The sequence below is a fragment of the Melopsittacus undulatus genome, chromosome 1 (assembly GCF_012275295.1).
Source record: "Melopsittacus undulatus isolate bMelUnd1 chromosome 1, bMelUnd1.mat.Z, whole genome shotgun sequence".
Taxonomy (NCBI): Eukaryota; Metazoa; Chordata; class Aves; order Psittaciformes; family Psittaculidae; genus Melopsittacus; species Melopsittacus undulatus.
In genome coordinates, this window is record NC_047527.1 from 151493385 (window position 1) to 151516088 (window position 22704).

Sequence of the window (22704 nt, forward strand, 5' to 3'; positions counted from 1 at the left end):
TGGCATTGCCAACACCATGTGTCAGTGCATTAAGAGCAGTTTGGTGCGGAGAGCTTGCGAGGGAGCTGGCACAGCTAAAGTTTCCTGTGAGCACTTGAGGGAATTGGTCCATCCATAAACACTGCTGCTGTGGCCCTTTCCCAAAGCAAATCCCCTCTTTACCTATTTCCAAGTGAATGGAAGAGAGCACAGCATTCAGTCTCTCCAGCAGTGTTTGATCCTGTCACAGTAGGAGAGTGTAAGGCAAATAGGAGTCATTTCCTAACTGAGAATTGTTCCAAATCATCCTCTTAGACCCGCTGAGATGTGCCTACCACTTCTGGTCTCAGGCTGCATTCTTTATTGCCTCCTTCTGCGTGGTTTGGTCATGATTATGTTCCATTTCAAGGAGTTCAGCTCTTCTAAAACCACCTAATTGCAGCTTATTTTATGGACTAGACTGAAAGCACTCTGCATAATGAGTCAAAACTTCCTCTTAGCAGTCAGCAGGGAGAGAAGAATGTTTCCTGAAGGCAGTTAATGCTGTAGGTGCTCTGGGAGATGCTTGTCGCTCCCCACAGACTATAGCAGAACTCAGGTCTAATCAGCGCAGGAATGAATTGGTGTGTGGACATGAGGGCTTGGAACAAACATGAGATGGTTACAGATTTCCTGCAAGGGCTGACAGAAACATCCCTATTTACACATTAAATGTTGGGCTTGCACCCTGTGAAACAGACCTGCACAGAGATTGTAGTCTTCTGTTCAGCCTCTGAAGGCAGGAACGTGGGGTCAAGTCTGAACACCCACTGTACTTCCCTGAGCCTCTGAGTCCTTCCCACCTACATGCAAGAGTAAGTAAAGAAAGTGCTCTAAAAGACAGAACTTGTTGCAAGGAGGTTGGTGTTTGGAAAACAGTCACTGCTGTAGAGATGCACCTATGCTTATAATCACTGGGGAAGCTGAAGATCTTAAGGAGCATCATATAATGAGAGACTTCTCAAAACATGTTTCTTTAAGCCAAACACAGGCAATGCTCAAGCCAAGCAGCTGAAAGCTGGACACAACTGCCAGGTCATGAGTTATTTCATTCCCTAACTACACTTCCTTTATCTGCACCATGCAGTGCTGGGAATGGGAAGTGCCATTTAGGCATATTTAGTTGGTTGCACACAGATGCGTAATGATTTTGATAGTTCCCTTTTACATAATAGAAAAGTAAGCAGGAATGATAAATATAATCCAAGAAGCGTGGGTTTGCTGGCATCCCTCTGTAAAGACATGGTATGTTTTATCAGCAGACACTTAGTGGGCTTCATTCTGGCTTCCCTGCAGAGTGATCATACCTATACTGTTTTCCTTTCTGTGCCTACACAGTAATTACACTGTTCTTCTAATTTCTTTGCAGGACTTGGATGATTTATCTGAAGCAGATAGAAGCAGTGAAGATCAGCATCATAGCAAGCCTGACCTTGCGGAGGAGGAACTTAAATCCAGGTTATTTCAGCTTGCTGCTAAAATGAGTGACAAGGAAACATCTTCTGGTGAAGAACAGGAGTCGGAGCCTAGAACAGACCCTGAAAACCAGAAGGAGAGTTCATCCTCAGAGGAAAACGGTGGCAGAAGCATTCAGGAAGAGTTACAGAAGGTAAGTGGTCACTGGAGGGAAGTGGGGACAGTATTGTGAAAGCTGGAATCCACAATGAGAAACTTGTGGTCAGAAAATCAAGCTTAAAAATAACCCAAGGCTCTTTAGACTGGATCTGAGCCTGCAGCTCTTGTGCCTGTGAACCTTCAGTTAGGGTGTGTGTTTCTCCCTGTCAGCCTACAGCATTGATTCAAAACACTGAACTTAGCTTGTGTGATAAACCTGTGTGACTGATGTTAACAGAACTATGTCAGTTTATACCAACTGGGAATCCACTTATATGGTTTTATTCAAGTAACATCCAGTTCCTCTTTTATCTTCCTTGCTAACTAGCTGGTTTAAGTGGTTTTTACAGTCCTTTTATTTGCTTCTCTCTTTAGAGTATCATGTAGTTCATTCTGATGTCATAGGTTCTTCTTTCCCTCTCCATTTGAACAGTCCATGCCTCTTTCCAACCCTGTTACTCTGCCAGCTAACAGGCCTCTGTGAGTAGTAACATACTCTAATGAAGCTCAGTGTCAGTTCTGATAATGTATGAGATCCTCTGTCTGTGCTATTTCACCTTTACAATGAGATACTTGATTTCAGCATGACTCCACAGGACTTACCACTTGCTCTCTTCTCTTCCTACCTCTGAGTTTAAATTCAGATGATGTGGTGTGCTTGAATCTGGTGCTGTAGAAGCCCAGCACTGCCCCTTGCACTCAAGTAATCTTATCCCTTAGACCCAGTTAGGCTCATTCTTGCCTGCTGTGTGTCTTGATTCACCTCCTGGGGTCTTGTCTGCATAGCAGCTCAGCTTTGGCAGGGGGTGTAGACAGCTCTCTAAAGGAAATCTACTCTTCATCATTTGGAAGGTGTTTCATTCAAACTGTGTTAAAGGCTAATACACCAGGAAGTGGAAGCAGGATCAAGTGACCCAGGTGGACCACAGAGGTGCTGTCCAAGTGTCACGAAAGCCAGTGCCCACCTGGGGTTGAATGTGGGGAGGGATGAAGGGAAATAAGAAAGGCTTCTACAGGTATATCAGCAGCAAAAGGCAGATAAGGGAAAGAGGAGCTCACTATTTCAATGACCTGATGACACAGAACATGGAATAGGCTGTTACATGACATTGTTTGCACCTCAATTTACAGGCAGGATTTGCCCTCAAGCCCCTGAGACCTATAGGAAAGTTTGGAGCAGTGAAGAAGCCCTCCCTCTTTTCTGTATGTGCTGTGGGGGATGCTGCTTGTCCCTGCATATGTTGGGCCTTGAGCAAGGAGTCCAGCTCCCTCTCAGCTCCATACTGAAGTGAGTCCAGTTAAGGCCACAGAGATGCTTAAAAGATTGGGTATGTGAGAAGAGGCTCTGAGAACTGGAATTGTCTAGCCTAGAGAAGAGAAGGCTCAGGGAGGATCTCTTCAATGTGTATAAATACCTGATGGGTGGATGAGGGAAGTTGGAGATAAGAAAGTGAGAATCAGACTCTTCTCACCGTTGGCCAGTGACAAGACAAGAAACAGTGGGCAGAAAGTGAAATACATCTAAACATGGAAAGCTTTTTTACTGTGAGGGTGGACAAATGCTGGAATAGGTTTCCCAGAGAGACTGGAGAGTCTGAATCCTTGGATGTAAGCAGGATTTCACTGGACACAGCCCTGGGCAACCTGATTTTGTTGACCCTACTTTGAACAGGAGGGTTGGACTAGGCAGAGGTTTCTTTCCAAGCTTACATATTCTGTGACTTTCTGGTTCTGACTTAGTTAGCCATGGACTACACAGCAGTGTAAGTACATTTGTCATCACGTATGCAAATACCTCCAGGATGTACACACACACAGCCTTCCTAAGGAAAGGAAAGAAAAGCTTTATTGCCAGTGCTTGTTAGCAGCATTCAGTTCAGCTTGTCTTTGGTTTACAAACCAGCAATATCAAATTATTCAACAGGATATATAGGCTAGATAGGGTATAACATGATGCTGTTAATGTCCAGAATTAAAGGCCGTAAATAGGATATTTACCTATATGGTGAACTGAGGGCAGAAAATAGAAAATGTATGGTTTGGGGTGTGCTTATTCATCTGCATCTACAAAGTAAAATCAGTTGGTTTTCCTCCTCTAATTGTATTATTTCTTTAAGATTTGTATGTCAGTTATTTAAAATAAAGCAAAGACTAATATTTTCTTTTCCTCAGTAAGAATTCCTAAAGTTTAAAAGGGATAGGAGACATACCATGCTCAGCATGTTTGGAGTTCTTAATCCTTGATTGGTTTGGGATAGGAAAAAAGTCATTCCCGGTTGTGGTATGTATTCCTTCTGTCTGTAATAAAGAAACCAAACTATCCCAATACTATTCACAGTCATGACTTCAATGGAACTGATAGCAGAACTTGCTCCAGCTCTAGAGAAATAAGGAGGCTGCTTTCATTCTTATTCTTGACAGCTGGCCTTAAAAGTGATATAAAACCTTTTGCTCCGTGCCTTCTCTTTGGAAAGGTGACTGACCAGCATCTTACAGTGAAATACTGAAGATGGCAGTGTGTAATACCTGTTGTGGCTATGGTAACGTGAAGACATAGCGGAACTCATAAAACATGCGGTAACTTAAGATGAATCTATAGCAGGTCTCAATGGAGACAAGCATAGAAAACGTATTTTCAGGGAACCAGCAATTTTAGATGCCTTAAAAGCCACATGTCCCAATATGCTCTCTCCTTAAGAAGTGTGATTTCTGGAGAATGCATATGTAGTGAATTAGAGATCTTTCAGACTGGCATTTAACATTCTTGGCCAGAGACGCAGGCTTCTGAGCTGGCTTTCACATTGGGTCTACAGAAGCACTAATTCTGGGCCATTAAAACAAAAGCTTGAATGCCTCCAATCTGCTTTGAGCTCCTGAACACAAAATACTGTATTTTAGCCATCTTGCTTAGCTTTTAGCCTTGCTGCTTGCCTTTGTTAGCCTTCAGTCTTCTATTCTCACTAAGTTATTCTGGAACAGATTAGGAACCTTAAGGAATTTCTAGCTATAGTGTACCTGACCATGGAATAAGATTTCAGAATCCATGGATTGGTTATAAAATCACTGGAAATGAAATACCTGGTGTTCCTGAAAATCTGTCTTTCATATGTCTGCACCTTCACAAATCTGGACTTCTGTTTTTAATGGAAGCTGGGCATCTCACATGCTGAACTGGTCCTTAGGAAAAGGTATTTAGTGTATTAAGATCTGAAGCAATGGCAACAATTGGCATGTCTCGAGTGGGGAGTTAGCTGAAGTTGGGCATTTGCAGGCTCTCACTTCAAACTGAGCTTTCGAGTTGTATGTCTGCCTTTAAGATACAAGCTTGGAAATGCTGACCTATGGGTTCATTGTTTCATTCATGTGGGATCCTCAAGGATTGAGGTGGGTGTTCATTAACATCAGTTAATTTAACTCCTTAGACTTCAATCCACTTAGACCTTCAGCACAACAATTTAGTTCAGCAGTTCTAACTTTGTGCTCTATGCTCAGCTTTCAGCCCCTTTAGACTTCAGGAGTGAGCTAACCAAAAGTCACATTGTCCGCCTGTTGTGTTAGTGAAACAGCCTGTGTTGTGGGTTGTTTTTTGCTTCACCCCTCCAAATCCTAACCAAATACCTAAAGAAAGAAGCAAAATGTACGTTCCCTTGGAAGTATTTTAATGATGCTGATCCTGAGAGTGGCAGGCATGATAAATGGGATAAATGTATTTAGTTCTCCCTCTCCTCTATCCTCTCTCCTTCTCCTTTAATGCTTTCATGAAGATAGGCTGGGTCTATATCTCATGGTATATCCCAGGATTACATCCTAGAAGGCAATTTCAGCAGTACCTAATGCAGACTGCTTTTTGAACGTGACCACTAAAACCAGCATATCCCTTGCTATTTTCCACGCTGTCCTACACAGCATAGAACCTGAAATCGTTGTTAAAACCTTACTTGTGTTTCTCTTTTTGTCTCCATCTACTCTGTACTCCTCCTTGCTTAAGGTGTGCAAAAGTTAGTCTTGAACTAATAACGCTGAGTTTTTCTCCTCTTTGTATTAACCTGATGCAGTGTGCTTCATTTACTTCTATTCAGACACTCTTACAACCAAGGCTTAGTGACTTCGGTTAAATCCTGCTGCTTTCTGTTGACGTTATTACATGACTAGGCACACAATAGCTCTTTTCTGAATGGCAACCTCTTAGTAAGTTTGCGAAGTAGCACAGTGGGATCCTGTTCCCTAGGTGAAACCTCCCAAGTTCCTTGACATATGAATAACAGCAAAGATACTCTTTCCATTAAATATTTATGCCTTCATTCTCTGGAAACATTCATCTGAGGTGATTCAAGGTTCCTAAAGGAGTAAGAACCCCATGGCTCACTCAATTAGGAAAAGGATAGTAGCTTTACTGCATTGCTACTACTGTGTTAAGAAAGCTGAACAGTGTAATACAAAGACATCTTCCTGGCTTAACAACTCAGGAGGTATTTGTGTGGCTGTTGTCCCATATTTTTGTGTGCAGGATGCTCAGAATAGTTCTTGTCTTTTGGTGGGTCATGGATTCTATTGTGAGGTTAGTTATCTGGACACTTCTAAAGACCAAGATGGAAAACTCTATGTGAGCACCATGGTAAAAAGGGATCTTTAAAATGTACGAAGTGTGCATAATCTATGGATAGGATTGGGATGATAGCATTACAAAGAAGATTTGGGTTAAGGATGTTGAAGCAGTGGCTTTTTCTTCTAAAATGAGGTGTGAGACTTTAATCTTCACACTGGCCTAATGGACCCAAAGTTTTAAGTTCTGCATTCAACAAAGCAGTCAAGTATATATTCAGTTTTAAATGGGATTAAGTTGTTTGCTGGACAAAAATCCCATTCAAGAGATTGCTCCCCTGTATTTCCTATTATTTATGAGTCTAGTATATAGAAAATCAAGTTGAAGTTCATCTTGACAAAATATGAGTCTTCAGTTTTGAACAAAATAGTTACTTCAAAGCCATAAACATCCATTTTTTGAAAGTTTCCAAAAATGGGCAGTGATGTTTGTGTTCCTCCCATTCTGACACTTTCTGGCTCAATACAGTTGCATTAGTATGGATATGAGCAGTCAGTCCATCTCAGATGCCCTGGGGCATTCCACAAGGCCATAAGCTGCTATTCCAGAGGAGAAGTGCATCTCCCAAGTCCATGCCATATCTGACAGTGCTGTTTGAAACCCCTCAGATATCAAATTGCACCTTCTCTGCTTGTGTTTAAGCAACTGAATCAAAGCCTGGAACCCACCTTCAGCTGTCTGATCACCAAAGATTTACTCACTTAGGAAGAGAATGTAAATGCCATTTTACATATACAGGACATGGGTGAAGATCAGTGTAAGCTGCTGCCACAAGGTGGGGGAAATAGACTGTAACAAAAAAGGTACCACTTTCTTGCCTGTTTTCTTGCCTTCCTTTATAAGCAGCCCAGAGACCTGGCAGTGACAGAGGAGCTTTTTCAGATCTAGCTGGAATTGCTCCAAGTCAATGCTGCTCCTCAGCTGGATAATTCTTCTGTCACAGCACAGCCAACAGGATACTTGTGGTTTGTGTCATTACCTCAAAGCAAAGCCAGGCAGTTTAGTTTAAATAGTTAAGGTAAATTAGGGGGTTTAAGGTAAATCTCATGACTTGACACTGGAGAGTGATAGTATGAACCTGGAGAAGGGAAGGCTCTGGGGAGACCTTATTACAGCCTTTCAGTACTTAAAAGGGGCCTAGCAGAAAGATGGGGAGAGACTTCTTAGCAGGGCCTGTTGTGACAGGATGAGGGGTGATGGTTTTAAACTAAAAGAGGGAGATTCAGGCTGCATGTGAGGAGGAAATTCTGTACAAGCTGCCCAGAGAGGTGATGGATGCCCCATCCCTGCAGATATTCCAGGCCAGGCTGGATGTGGTTCTGGGCAACCTGATCTGGTTGAAGATGTCCCTGCTCATTGCAGGGGGTTGGACTGGATGAGCTTTGAGGGTCCCTTCCAACCCAAGCTATTCTGTGGTTCTATGAAGGGGTGTACTCATTTGTTTTGGAACAGTGAAGTCCAGGAGAGGTAAAGCAGCAAACAGTAGGACGTGATTCAACACAAGACATCTTACAGTGAGCATCTGTCTGTGGCATCAGTGAAGTACAAACCCTTTTGTAACTAGAATGTACAGTGTCCAAACTCCAGTTAAAACCTGAAGATAGCTGGCTTTTCTTCTTCTTAACACTGCTGCACAAGTCTTCTTCTATTGCTAGTGCCACTTTTGTGATGGTGGAAATCAGTATTTCCCATCTGCTTCCTGTTATTAAAGATGGTGTTCAAGGCCAGGTTGGACAGAGCCTTGGGTGCCATGGTTTAGTGTGAGGTGTCCCTGCCCATGGCAGGGGTTGGAACTGGATGATCTTAAGGTCCTTTCCATCCCTAACTGTTCTATGATTCTATGGTGTATCATTTGCAGTATCTGTCTTAATGAGATATGTTATTCTCAGATCCCACAAACAAATATAAATTAGGCATTGCTTTGTTTTAAATATTTTAGGAGCAAATGTAAAACCTAAGGTTGATGGTATATTATATTTGCTAGTTTCTTGATCCTTGTTATTCATCCCAGAGTTCTCTGTAAGTCTGAACCTGTGTAAATGTTAACCTCTGTAGCTGTTAATATAACTTTTCTGCCTTTTTATTTAACTGCTTTCCCACTATCTAGGAAAAACAAAAGGCTTTTGATCTACATTTAAAGCTGCAGTTTTTATCCACTGTATTGCAGCAGGTGAGAATGCTTTGTTTTGTCCGTGTCTTCTTGCATCTCTTACTAAGTAAGAGATGCTCTAAAGTGATATTGAGGGTTTCCACATTTCCCAAGCAAAAGTCTCAAACTCAAAACATTTTCCTGCAAATATCAGGCCTGAAAAATCATCATTTTGGCCACAATCAGTAGTCATTTCAGAAAATCATTCTGTAATCAGAGTTAGCCCTGTGTTACAAAACCCTTAATTCATTGTAGTGATTGCACATAGTGAGTAGGCACTTTCTCACTTTGCTGCTAGAGTCTATTGCTTAGCATTTGTCTAGCTGGGAAGAGGTTCCATATTCAGTGCTACTCAAGTTTCAGCTTATGAGAATCAGCTATTAAAACAGGTTGTTATTTATTCCCTGAGCAAATATATACTTCTCTTGTATATTTACATACATGCTATTTTAATATGTTGTGTAGCGATAAGAAAAATAATTCTATAGCATTTTCTCAGTCCTAAAATCACTTTTTTTCTTTCAAAAGTTATGCTTGATTCATCTCTTCCTCTCAACATTTCTTTTGTCCTCACCCTCAGTTTCATTTTGCACTGAGTTTTAATCACCTTTCAAACACCTTGGTTTTCTTTATCATCATCCAGGATGGTTGTAAAGAACAAGTAGTTGCCATATGTGCAATGTCATCAATCTGTGCCCATTGCAGATCCAACATCCTGCATGAACTTTAAGATTTAAGTATTTCCAACTTGGCCCATAGCATTTCAACTGTGGCTGCCCCATCCCTGGTAGTGTTCAAGGCCAGGTTGGACACAGGGGCTTGGAGCAACCTGGTCTGGTGTGAGGTGTCCCTGCCCATGGCAGGGGTTGGAACTGGATGATCTTAAGGTCCTTTCCAACCCAAGCCAGTCTGGGATTCTATGATTCCATACAAGGACTTAATGCTTACCTGCTCACAGCAGATTGGGCAGTTAGGTTGCTTCAGCTTTGTCATCCTGCTTTCCTTCTGTTACTCATCCTTTGTGCTAGGATGCAAATACTGTTCTATAAAGTACCTTCCAATGCAGCATCCTTAAGTAAAACAACAAAGGAAATATTGTCAGCATCAACAGGGAAAGGAAAAGGGACAGCAGAAGGGAAGGAAAACGACTGACAGGTCAGCAAGAGCTAGCTTAGACCACTGAAACATAAACTTCAGCAAAACATCTGTCCAACCCCACGTAGAAATGACAGTGAAGATGTTTTACAAGATGCTATTTGTGATAGCCAATGCACCCATATATGTATATGTGCTTGCATACCCACACTTTCTTAGTATTCCATTAAAACTCACCCACAAAGAACTCAGGGAAACTGAGCATCTCCTTTTGTCTGTGTCTTTAACATACTGGTGAGTGTGGCCATTCATTAAAAGTATAAATCCATGTTTTCCTCATTTCACTAAACTCATAGTCTCAAATTCAGTAAAAAATGAGATTCTCATAACCACTAGAAACATTCAAATTGGATCAGCTGCATTGATCTGGGAAGGCTGGTGTTAATCCAGCAGTAAAGTAGCACAGCTACAATCCAAATGCATCCCAGTGTTTCAGGAGTAGTTGTGCTCAGCTTTTCTGCGCTTGATATTTGTAACAGAGATTGCTTTCTGCATCCATCACTTCCATATTAGTTCTTTGACTTGCTTGACAAGACAGATGGGAGTGACTTCATCATGGCATGGTAGCTATCTCTTTGAATCACTTATAAATGTTAACAGTGACCTTTCCTGCAAGATAAATTAGACAGCCAGGAGGTCTTTGTAACAGTTGGAGATGTCCACCTACAGCGATGATCTTGGTGTGCATGTGTCTGTGAATTTTAGGGGATTGTTATAAATCCTCATAGATCCAACCATTGCTGTAAGTGCAGGGAGAGAATTGGGAAGCACTACAACTGCAGGACACCTTTTCTGGTTTGCTTCTTTCCCCCCTTTATACATGTTAAGTAATTCTATCTAGAGTCCCTGCTAGGTGTGCAAACTGTTTGGGAGCACAAGCTGGTTCAACAGCCTTTGGCAGTTACTCAGAAAGAGGTAAAAGCATATTCAAAACCATTAACTGAGTATCCAGTTTGTCCAATTTCAGAACCCTTTGGACCCCCCACATGTTGATCTTTTCTCTTCCTTAGGCAGACATTAATCTCTTCTTGCTTCTCTATAAAGGGCCCAGGGCAAAGCTTAGTTCTATTCATACTTCAGGAGAAAACTTCACTAAAGCTTATATTTAATACACTGATACATTGCTTGTGCTCTTCAGCTGTGGGAGATCTGCTCTTCAGGTAGATACACTCCAAGGAAAATCACTTTTGCTTGCTGTGTATATACCATGTTTAAACTCTAGTGCTTTATCCTTGTTACACTATAAAAGTACACATTTCACAAGCTGAAAGAGAAGATTAAACGTCGTGGCTCCTGTGTCTAGATACCCACAGGCTAAGATCAAGGTACATTCAGTGATGCACATGCTTTAAGAGCAGCCATCCATCTGCCTTGTGTGACATTTAGTGGGAAGCAGATCTTTGGTTTTCAGAATCAAACAGAATCTGCCATTAAAAACTGCCCTCAGAATGCTAGAAAAGCTAAAAATCACATTTCTGCATGAGAGGAGGTTTAGGCTGGACATTAGGGAACGTTGTTTGACTAAGAGGGTAGTCAGACACTGGAACAGGCTTCCTAGGGAGGTGACCAGTGTTTAAGAGGCATTTGGGCAATGTCCTTAACAACATGCTTTAGCATTTTGGTAGGCCTGAATTGATCAGGCATTTGGATTAGCTGATCATTGTAGATCCCTTCAAACTGAAAAGGTATCTTATCCTACCCTATCCTATCTTATTCTTTCTCATTGAACTATTCTTCCCTATCCATTACCTATGGAAAAGATAAGAGTATTTTACCCAACTCTTGATTACATAAAGCTTCGTATCACAGAACACTTTATGATGAAAACAACAACAAAACATCTTTTGCAGTGATTGGGCTGTAATAAATGTCAATGTGGATTCTCATAGTCTGGTGCAAGAACACTGTTTTTCTAACGGAATATAATCCTCTTTGGAAATCCATCATTAACTACAAAGGATAATAAAAAGCTTAAGGAACACTGAAGTGAGGCTGCAGCTCTTGAAACGTACATCAGTGAAGATGATGAAGAGAATGTAGTGTCTGCCCTTTGTCCTTTTTTGTTTTACTCATAGAATAGAGTATGAATTAGGTACTTGTAAGAGCAAATAATAAAACACAATAACATTGATTTCCTCTTCTGTCCTATAAAATTATTGATCTGGTTTTAACCTAATTGGCACTTGTGAAAATAAATGGAAGAAGCAGTAGGCTGTTCCTGGGGTTCAAGTATCAGTTCTCAGTAAGGGAGTCATAGACCTGCTTGTTTGGGGCTGTGTTGGCTGTCCTGAGAAGCTGAAGGTCTGAGTGCTGTACTGTACTGTATTTGCTTTGTTCTCCTTCTCTTTAATCTCATGTTTCTAATTATTCCTTGTAAATGGGAGAACTGACAGTGCTAAAGATGCCTTAATGTATCCATACCCAGCAATTGAGCATACACTGCTGAAAAAAGAGGGTTTCAGTAAGTCTTATCTAGCATCAAAATGAACAGCTGGTTAAAAGAAAGAGATACTAAAGTTGTTTTTCCAGTTACAGCCACCAGTCTGTGTGGAGCAAAGGAACGTTATTTCTCCTGTATCCTGCCTAGGAGCTCAACTGATGTATAGGTTGTATATACCTATACATCTATAGGATGTATAGATCCACAGGCTTCTGTATTTGCAGGTTTGAGGAATTAATTCAATGTAGGTCCCACACTTTCTCTTAGGCAAAGCAACACTAAAGGTATCACACATAAATTCAGTGGCAGTATTTGTATTGGCTTCAACTAGCTTTAGCTCAGCCTCCAAGCTGTATAGTCTGGATGTTGAGCTTGATGCTTGAAGGTGCATCAGGTACATCTTATTGCTGTCAGAGTTGTCCTGAAGCCTAAAGCTCTGGGAGAATCAGCAGAATCAGGATAGTTGGTTGCAAGTTACACATCAGGGCCATTGATAAAAAGGTTTAAGGCTGATGAAACAAACCAAACACCATGGATAAACCTGCGTGCTTTTCCTTGGTATGTGATCTCATTCATTTCATAAATAGGGAATGAGGTAAATTGAGATGTGATATAACTGAGGATGTAAATGCTTACCCACTGAACCTTCGGTTTTTGGGGCTATCACATAGTTCACAGCAAAAACCATTGTAAAATGCTGTCCTCCTGCTGAAAATGACTCTCCCATGTTTGCACTGCCATGCGATAGCTCCTGTGGATATGGAGACAGATGATCCCACATCTGTTTGCCAGTACCCAAAAAGGAAGATTGTGTTTTAAAGCCTTTTTAAAACACTGTTGCATAAACAACCTTATCTAGCTCGCTCCTTTGGGATAAGGTTTGGTCCATCTCTTCAGTAGTAACTGTATTGTAGAGGAATTGCATGTGTATGTTATTTTGCATGCTGTAGCAGTGTGCATATGGGAAAAAGGGAGGAAGAGAGAAGTAGATTTGATTTCATTCCCCAGTTCTTGTGTTTGTTCACAGCAGTTAGCCAGGTGTGTTGTTTTAGCACAGCTAAAGCTGCAGCTAGGAGCAGCGAGGTGATTTTACATATTACCCCTCTGTGCTAATGTGATGCTGTTGTTCTCTCTGTCTGCTCTTGTAACCAAACAGAAGTACTCTGCTGTCTCTCTCTGCAACATATCCACAGAAGTCCTGAAAGTCATCAATGCCACGGAGGAGCTGATAGCAGAATCCAGTGGTCCCTGTGATTTCCCAGCTGACATTCAGGACAGGGGGAAAGGGACCTTCCCATTGGGGACAGACCCTATCAGGCTCGATGAGCAGCTCACCACACTGGAAGAGAACGTAAGAGCATGGATCAGTATGTGAAAGTGTCCCATGTGTGAGTAAGCACATCTGTGTGTGCCAGTATGATGCGTTGGCAGCAAGAGTGGATGTTCACAGTTAATATTGGGTTAACTAAATACACAAAAAGAACAAGAATTCCTATTGGAGTGTTCTGGTCTCTTGCTGGGGGTTTTTTCCTAATGTGTACTTGAAAGTATTTGGGGAGAGTTGGATGTTTTGGGGTTTACAACTGATTTTAGAATCTCTATCTCAAGTTACCTTAAGCCTTCCAACCCTCTGTGGCTGTGTGGCTGCACCATGCCCGGCTGAAACCACACTCCCAAGTCCCAGCACAGCCTCATGCATGTAAGCACAGGTAGGAAATCATGTCCCCAGTCACACAGAGGAGGAGCTCTTCTCACCCACATCTCCCCAGCGTACTGCATTGAGCTGCACACTTAGAAAGAGCAGGGCTGGAGATGCAGAATTAAACACTTGTTTGGCCACATCTGAATCATCTGTCCCTTTTCATGAGTACCTCTGCAGGAAAAAGTGCAATGCTGAATCATAGAGGGAAGTCACTGCTCATTGGAAATCCTTTTACATCCACAGATGGGAGCTGGTACACTTGTAACTTCCTTTTTCCCTTCTTCCCCCATGTAACTGAGCACATGTCAGTGATTTTTTGCCCTTCATTAAGAGCTCTTCAGGATCTCATAGAAGTCTGGACATGGTTTGCTTTAGCCTCAGAATATTTCCAGGCAGAATCTACACTAGTGCATCTTTCTCTGCCCCACACAGGATATGATGAAGTAGATGGCAAAACCTCCATGGTTTCAAGCACCCCATAGTAAAGAGCCTTTAGGAATCCAAGAATCCACCCCAAGAGGATCTGTGTCTATAGACACTTCATTCATTATTGGTCTCAGTAGCATTTCAGAGACTATGCATCAATGTGGAGATTGTGGAGGCATCAGCACAAGGTTTTACTGTAAGATGTACATACCTAAATGATGGTCTTCACAATCTCAGTGTGAAAAGGGAATAATGACTTTCCCTTCCCACATTTTTCTATCAGTTCTATTTTCTTTAGGGTTTATTTTTCCCTCTTGAAAAGTACAACCTACTGTGCAGAGAATCTTGGAACAGCATTTGAATGCATCTTTTACTCTCTAAAGCTGTTTCTGTTCATAATGTTCCTTTTGCTTCTTTCTCTGAGCTTTTAGATGTGATAGGGCAATGGTAAAATCTGAAGGGGCTGTGGTATGTCACACCACAAGGATGTATCATTTAAATGAATGGAAAGAAGAATCAAAACCCACAAAAGCAGGAGTGTTTCTGTTTAAATCAGCCTGTTAACTTTATGGCCCACTGGTGCCTCCAGGTACTTCAGTTTAGATGTTAAATCAGATCACTTTTGTGTTCTAGGTACATTTGTCAAAGATTTCAAGCCTTCAGTTAGATTATGGTCTTACAGGATGCAGTTTGTTCAGGATGTAGTGACTTTGTTTCTTAGCAATGTCACATAGAATCCCAAACTGGTTTGGGATGGAAAGGACCTTAAGATCATCCAGTTCCAACCCCTGTCATGGGCAGGGAGGCCTCACAACAGACCATGTCGCATGGGAACAGTCTCATGGCTATGTTGCAAATAAGCAGAAGGTGCAGTATTGTCCCATGGGTCTGCACAATTTTAGGCCAAAGCTAACACTTGAAAATCACCCTTTTCTATAAAGCAGGGCCCTCCATCTGTCTGGGTACCTTAGATGTCTTTGTGAAATCAAAGAAACACATAAAACACAGAGTATCATGAATTACTGCTCCAAAGAGCTGAAGGGGAAATGAAACCTTTACCTGCAGGTGCCAGAGGTACTGTACTTGTGTCTTGTATGGCACACATAAGTCTATTGACCCTCCACAGATTCACTCCGTAGGGCCAGGAGGCAGGATGCTTTTGGCTGCTGTGTATTTGGGTGAGAATGAAAATGGGAAACTGTGTTGTACATGTAAGCACAGTTACTCTGTAAGAACTTAATAACCATGTGCTGCTGAACTGCTCTTCTTAGAGTTCTGCTTGCCAGAAGGCATTAGGCGTGTTTCACACCTCCTATAAAGCTGTGTTTGTTATGAACCATGGAGGTGTGATCTGATGCCTTCACTTGCAGACTTTGTGTTGTTGGGAGGTAATTGGAATATCAAAAGTAAAGCAAACTTTCCAGCTTTTATTATCTTTTTGCTGGTGAACCTGGAGCAGATACGGTTTGGAATACCATTGTGGCACCTGGGACATCCGAGCGCAGCCACCTCGTGTGAATGTGTGCATGCAGATTAGGATCGTAGGATCCCAGAGTGGTTTGGGTTGGAAGGACCTTAAAGCTCATCCAGTTACAACCCCCTGCCACAGGCAGGGACACCTCACACTAGACCATGTCACCCAAGGCTCTGTCCAGCCTGGCCTTGAACACTGCCAGAGATGGAGCATTTACCATTTCCCTGGGCACCCTGTGCCAGCACCTCACCACCCTCATAGCAAAGAACTTCTTCCTTGTCTCCAACCTGAACTTCCCCTGTTTCAGTTTGAACCCATCACCCCTTTTCCTATCACTACAGTCCCTGATGAAGAGTCTCTCTCCAGCATCCAGATGATTCCCCTATGGCTTTCCTCTGCCAGGTAAGTGTCCCTCTAGTGAGTTAGCAAGGAGGGAAGCTCAAAGGTATCATGGAAGATGCAGGCTGCTTAAACCTTGATGCCCCCAGAACAGAAATCAATGATGCTCTCCCTGCCTTGGCCCTGCAGGTGTACCTGACAGCCAGCACGGTGTATGGGCTGGAGGGGCAGCTGACCAGCCTGGAGGATGCTGCACGCAAGATCAACAGTGTCACTGCAGAGTCTGAGCTAGCCCATCTGGAAGACCAAGTGGCCACAGCAGCCGCACAGGTTCATCACGCAGAGCTTCAGGTGAGGACAGCAGCTCCTCTCTATCTGCAGGGGGACGTTGCCTTGCTGCATGCTTCCCTGTGGTCTGCACATACCTACTTTTGATATTGTTTTGTCCCATAGTGGACTGATGGTCTAAGGATGCTGACAGCATCATAGGAGCTGAGCAAAGTGTAGGTCAAATGTGTAACTCAGCCTAAACAGATGTACTGTCTAGGCCAGGGCAGGGATTGTGCCCCTGTGCTGAGCACTGGTGAGGCTGCACCTCAAATCTGTGTTCAGCTCTGGGCCCCTCGCTACAAGAGAGACATTGAGGTGCTGGAGCGGGGCCAGAGAAGGGCAATGGAGCTGGTGCAGGGCCTGGAGCACAAGAGAGATGGGGAACGGCTGAGGGACCTGGGGGGTTCAGATGGAGAAGAGAAGGCTCAGGGGGGACCTGATGGCTCCCTACAAGTGCCTGACAGGAGGATGGAGTGAGGTGGGGTCGGTCTCTGCTCCCAAGGAACAAGGGACAGGACAAGAGGAAACGGCCTCAAGCTGCCTCAGGGCAGGTTTAGATGGAGCTGAGGAACAATTCCTTGCCCAGAGGGTGCTCAGGCATTGGAACAGGCTGCCCAGGGCAGGGCTGCAGGCACCGTCCCTGCAAGTGTTCACACAGCTGGAGACGAGGCCTCAGTGCCATGGGTTAGTGGTGGCCTTGGCAGTGCTGGGAATGGTTGGGCTGGATGGGCTTAAAGGGCTTTTCCAACCTGTGTCTGTCTCTTCTGCTCATTTGTTTTTGCCATGGGAGTGCAGTGCTAATGCTGAACCTGCTCCTTGCTGCCAGGCAGCTCACATGCTGTGCTCCATGTCCCACCCGTGGCTGTGGCCAGGCTGCAGCTACAGCCTTAGGCAGTTTATCTAGACAACAGGTTGTAAAGCACTTCCCGAAAGAAGCACTTGGCAGTTCTAACAAGGACCAAGGGCAGCCAGCACCTGAGCCAAGCATGGAGCCTAGCACTTGGGATTTAGCCTCTAAGCAGTGCACATCCCAGCCTAAAGGCAGGTGCTCTGTGGGCTGTGATCTAGCATCTCTCTAGAGGCTCCAGATAGTCTGGAATTATTAATGAATTAGGAAATGTATCCCACTAAGCCATTCTTTGAATGCAGCCTTTGAAAACCATAGCTTAAATGCATTTGGGATTAAGCAGCTAAAGGTAACTGGGAGATGGCAGATGCAGGTTTTCCCTCCTCCTTTCTTATTTTCCTCAAAAGGAGTGAAATGCCTCTTGTTTGGGGTCACAAGGTAGGTTGGATTGCTCTCTTACTCCATCTTTACTAACAAATTAAGCCCCTTTTAATGTCAGGACTAAAGAATGCAGGCAGGCGTTAGAGTGCTGAAGTCAGCCATCTGTTTGTATCTTCTGATTAAAGAGGGTTTGATTTGGGATGGGAGATATTTTAGTGGTGACATTACAGTAATCTGAAAACCTCTTTTTCCCCCTCCCCATCTGTCTGTCTCTCTCTTTTATTTCCATTGAAGATTTCAGATATTGAGAGCAGAATATCAGCTCTCACAGTTGCAGGCTTGAACGTGGCTCCATGTGTTCGCCTGACAAGGAAACGGGATCAAAAGCAAACAAACCAGGTGCCAGAACATTCTGTAGTATTCCAAAATACATTGGAATCTTGCCTCTTTTTCTGTCATGGAGTAATGCTTATGTGTTGTTTGCAGATGCACACAATAGACACATCAAGACAGCAGAGGAGAAAACTTCCAGCTCCACCAGTAAAAGGTGCACATCAGTTGTTACATACATTAAAGAAAGAGATCCTCTCTTTGTAAGACTCAGTATAATGGGCAGTTCAGCAAAGGAGGGGTAAGATTTAAGTTACCAAATGAACAGTTTTGGTTTATCTTCTTTTTAACCCCACGGTGTCTTATCTGGCAATTTTAGGGCATGCTTTGCCTTTCATTCCTCTTGTGTAATTCCACTGATTTGACATGACCTCAGGCTTAACTTGGAGTATCACAGCCTGACAGCTCTCATTTACATTAAACCCACCTTTCATCATGCAGCTTAGGGCAAGTTTTACCTCTCCAGAAGCTGTGACTCTGCAGGAGTATTGGTACATCTGCTTCGATCTGCTCTGTGAAAAATGTTCCCTTTTTGTCTGTTTCCCAGGTGAGAAAATAGATGGGTCTCCAGTTACCACTGTCAGGACGTTCAACAGAAACTTCATGCTTCAAGGGTCTCTAACACAAAGAACTAAAGAGAGGAAAAGCACTGCCAAGGACTTAATGGTAAATTGGTAACATATCATACAATACCAGAGTGGTTTGGGTTGGAAAGGACTTTAAGATCATCCAGTTCCAACCCCTGCCATGGGCATGGACACCTCACACCAGACCAGGTTGCTCCAAGCTCCATCCAACCTGGCCTTGAACACTGCCAGGGATGGGGCAGCCACAGCTTCTCTGGGCACCCTGTGCCAGCGCCTCAGCACCCTCACAGGGAAGAGCTTCTGCCTTAGATCTAACCTGAACTTCCCTGTTTCACTTTGAACCCATCACCCCTTGTCCTATCACTGCAGTCCCTGATGAAGAGCCCCTCTCCAGCATCCTTGTAGCCCCCTTCAGACACTGGAAGCTGCTGAGGTCTCCACGCAGCTTCTCTTCTCCAGGCTGAACAGCCCCAATGTTCTCAGCCTGTCTCCATACAGGAGGTGCTCCAGCTCCTGAGCATCCGTGGCCTCCTCTGGACTTGCTCCAACAGCTCCATGTCCTTTTTATGTTAAGGACACCAGAGCTGCACACAGGGCTGTTAAAAGCAGTAAATAGAGAGCGGTAGATGTGTATGCAGCTGCATTTCATCATCTTCACAAAACTTCTCTTAATAATTTGAGGAAAAAGAATAGAGAGCATTGAGGCATCTCTGAACAATTACAACCATTGTCCTGTCTGACTATATGCCATAGTCAAGCAGCTCCTGAATACCAGCTTGTGTGAATGTACCCTGGTGCCAGGTCTCCAGGAGTGTGCTAACCTTATTCATTAAAAAACCTATCAAATCAAATCAATTGGTGCTCCCCTGCAAGTCAGACCTGACACAGGCCCTCACAGAACCAGCTGCACACTGTAACTCAGCAGGTGAGAGCCCCCTTGAATCTCAGCAGTGTTTGAGAAGTGGTCAGAGGTTACCTAAGAGGAAAAGCTTGTCTTGTGGTTTGCTCATTTTCTCTCTTTCCTGTCCCTTTCTGTTGTAGGAACCTGCAATAGGATCTGCTGTGATGTACTAAACTTACTCCTACTGCCAGTAACACACTGCCTAAGGCTGTACACTAGAGTGCCTTTACTTAACAGCCATTGCATACGTCCAGCTGAAAATGGACCCTCAAGAACCTACAAAGCCTCAGTTACAGGGCTTTGTTTGGATACCTCACTGAGAAAGCTGTCCAAGTCTTCAGCATTGTGGTCTGCTAAAGGAAACTCTGCCTTAAAGTTCTCACTAAACTCCAGACAGGATGCTGAGTTTCAAGAGCAAGGCTCCACGTTTTAAGATGCACTTTTTCTCCTTATTGATTGTATGGAAGTATGTCATCTTTACACCGCAGTATGTTTTTGTACACACAGTCAGTCATAATGATAGGCCAGTTAATCTGCCACACCAGACCTGTGATCCATGTGTGCTGGTTACTAACATCCATGTTGTCAAGCAATAAGAACAACTCTGTGCAGTGTATGCTGGGTGGTGGGAGTGGAGAACTGGTGTCCCTCACTCTGGGAGTCAATGGGAGGTTCTGACAGGGTTCATAGGAGGAGGTGGGATGTGCCAAGGCTTCTCTGCTCACTGAAGGTATGTTGGGCAGTCACTGTTGTAGCTCCAGAGCGAGGTATTTTGCTCGTGGCAGCAGAGGGAACATGGATGTCTGGTAGCAGCACATGTGGACCAGATGTCTGTTATGATCCTGGTGTCTGGAAGCATCTGAGCACTGTTGTGAAACCAACACCTCTGTATGTCTCATTCTTCTTGGTAGCGTTGTCTGCTTTGGTGGTGACCAACCACGTTGTAGCTCAGAATAAATTCTGACCAAATCTTTTAAGGTCAAAAAAGGAATTGTGGATGGGATCTCTGCTGGTGGTTGCAGGGTGGCTGCAGTCTGTGAGAGACTCCCTTCTGCTATTTCCTGGCTTTTCTGAGGAGGGGGCAAATGTAGCCCAGAGGTCTCTTCCTTTAGTAATCCAATGTAGAGTAGCTGGGACCTGCTGCCATGTGCACCCCACTACCATTGGACCACTCTGAATTGGATTGTGAATGGTAGAGTTTCATCTTTCATTGCTTGAGACCTTCAAAAGGTAAGCCCTCAAAGGTGGAAGGCCCTTGGGCAGATGCCTAGGAGGGAAGATGCTGCTTACAGGGTGTTACAGATGTTAACCCTCTCTCCCTTTCAGGGAGGACCTTGCCAACCTGTGGTACTTCTTGCTCTGAAGAATACAAAGGAAGTAGTTAGAGGAGGTGATAAGCCAGTGAATCTGTTACCTTCCATGCAAAGTACAGAGCAGGTCCCCAGATGCAGAGTGGGTTGTTGTGAAACATGCCATGAAGGAGGGCACAGGCTGGCAAGTTCCCCCTCGCATCAAGGAGCAGTGGGTACCAGGGCAGGAGGAGAGCTGCTCTTTTCCCTGGGCCCCCAGCAAATACCCAGTAGTAGAGTGCCACATGTTACGTGCTACATGGCAGGAATGCCATCCCCTGGAACAGCAAGCCATGAAGTGGCTCCAGTTGGGCAAATAGGAGGAAAACTGGGCAAATTTCATGGCTGGATGGGTTTTAATGGGGCAGGTGGAAAGGTGAGGAATGGCTGGATGGAGCAGTTGGAACAACAGTGCCAAATCTGCCACCCTCAGTTGACATCTAGCACTTGTCGGTACCCTGATGTCCAGCTGCATGTAAGGAACCATTGGAATAAACACAACCATCTTCCCACCTGGAGTATGTAAGCATCACTCCATCCCTTCAAGGAATTCCCATCTGCCCAAGATCTGCCCAAATGTGTTGGTTCTGGGTGAAATTCTGCCTTCTTCTGCTCTCACACAACCCTAGTTCTCTGAAATTGCTTTTGCACAGGTGTGAGGGCAGAATTGGGCCCACTCTGTTTAATATATAAATATATATATATAAAACAAATATATTTTATTTATATATGCAATCCAGTAAAGGAGATTGAACAGAGTAGGAAGCCTAGGGATTTGTTATCCAGTCTCCTCCTCCTTCCTTGACTGTTCCCTTGTATGTATACAGCACATTCCCAGGTTCCGGTTTACGCAGGTATGCGTGTTATGAAACATCATTAATGGTGGTTGGTCTACATATCCATCTACTAACTAATAACTAATCTTGTGTATGTAATATCAATACAGAAATGACTACTTTTAATAGAATTAACTCTTTGGCTTTTGTTCTGTTAGTGCGATTTAAACAAGCCAACGCCGTTCGGAATAGGTTGTTTTTTCCTTAAGAGGCATGAAAAGCATCTATTATCGTGTTACGATGTTAAACTATTCAGTCTTTGACAGAAAAACGTGTACTGTGTAGGCATTGCAGCAACAAAATAGAAAAACATAAAAAAAACCCACCTGCTCCAAGGCATTTGACTTCTTCCAGGTGTTGATTGTGCCAAATACGTGCAAAGATATAACCCACTGGTTTAACCAAGTCCTCAAAGCGTCTGCTAGAGCACACAAAGACTTATTTTGTCATCGAGTGATTTCAATCTTCAGTGTTAAGATTTCTATTTAGATTGATTTTTATAAATGAAAACTATTTTACTGGGCAAAATGAGGACTAGATGATCTATTGGGTGCAGTCTGAGTGAATGTTAAGCTTGCCTTCTTGTTGTTGTTATCTGCATACTCACCAAGAGCTGTCGTCCAGAGGAATTATAAGAGTAAAAGTGGTTTATGAACAGAATGCCTTTGATTCATAAAGAAAACCAAAAGTTGCTCTCTGTTGTTTGCATTTCTATGTGCTTGGGCCAGGAAGCCAGCCCATGGGGCTGTGGTGGGAGGAATGCCATTGGGAACGTCTGATGGTGAGTCTTCTCCAAGCCTCCAAGTCTGTTGGGTGAAATAGCATCTCAAATGGCATGATTGCTCCCAAAGGGAGCAAGGAGCCAACCTAGATAACCATAGTGTGGTGTGTCCAAAGTCTCATGTGATGAATGCTCATCAGGACACTTTTTGGTTAGCATCTTTTCTCCACTATGAGTGTGTTCATTTAAACCTGCATGTTTTAAGTGATACTTTGGGTCAGCAGGTAGTATCAGAAATAGTAGCAAATAGCAGATAGTCATAGAAATAGTATTATAAATAAGCACATGGTATTCTGAATAGTAGTAAATACCCTATTATAGTAAAACTCCAAAGAGAACAAAGAGGTTTAAATGACCTACAGTGATGAATTCAACCCCTTTT

General features: G+C 43.4%; 1 protein-coding gene across 1 annotated transcript in view; it reads left to right on the plus strand.

Annotated features, from left to right (window-relative positions):
• Positions 1-22233, plus strand: part of LOC101875134 (rab effector MyRIP) — a 167614-nt gene extending 145381 nt beyond the window's left edge. The window contains exons 11-17 of the mRNA XM_034068325.1: positions 1388-1627; positions 13136-13330; positions 16110-16271; positions 17773-17877; positions 17965-18025; positions 18416-18534; positions 19497-22233. Of these exons, the coding sequence (XP_033924216.1) occupies positions 1388-1627; positions 13136-13330; positions 16110-16271; positions 17773-17877; positions 17965-18025; positions 18416-18534; positions 19497-19529 (915 nt within the window). The 3' untranslated portion in view covers positions 19530-22233. The remainder of the gene's footprint in view (positions 1-1387; positions 1628-13135; positions 13331-16109; positions 16272-17772; positions 17878-17964; positions 18026-18415; positions 18535-19496) is intronic.
• The last annotated feature ends 471 nt before the right edge of the window (positions 22234-22704 follow it).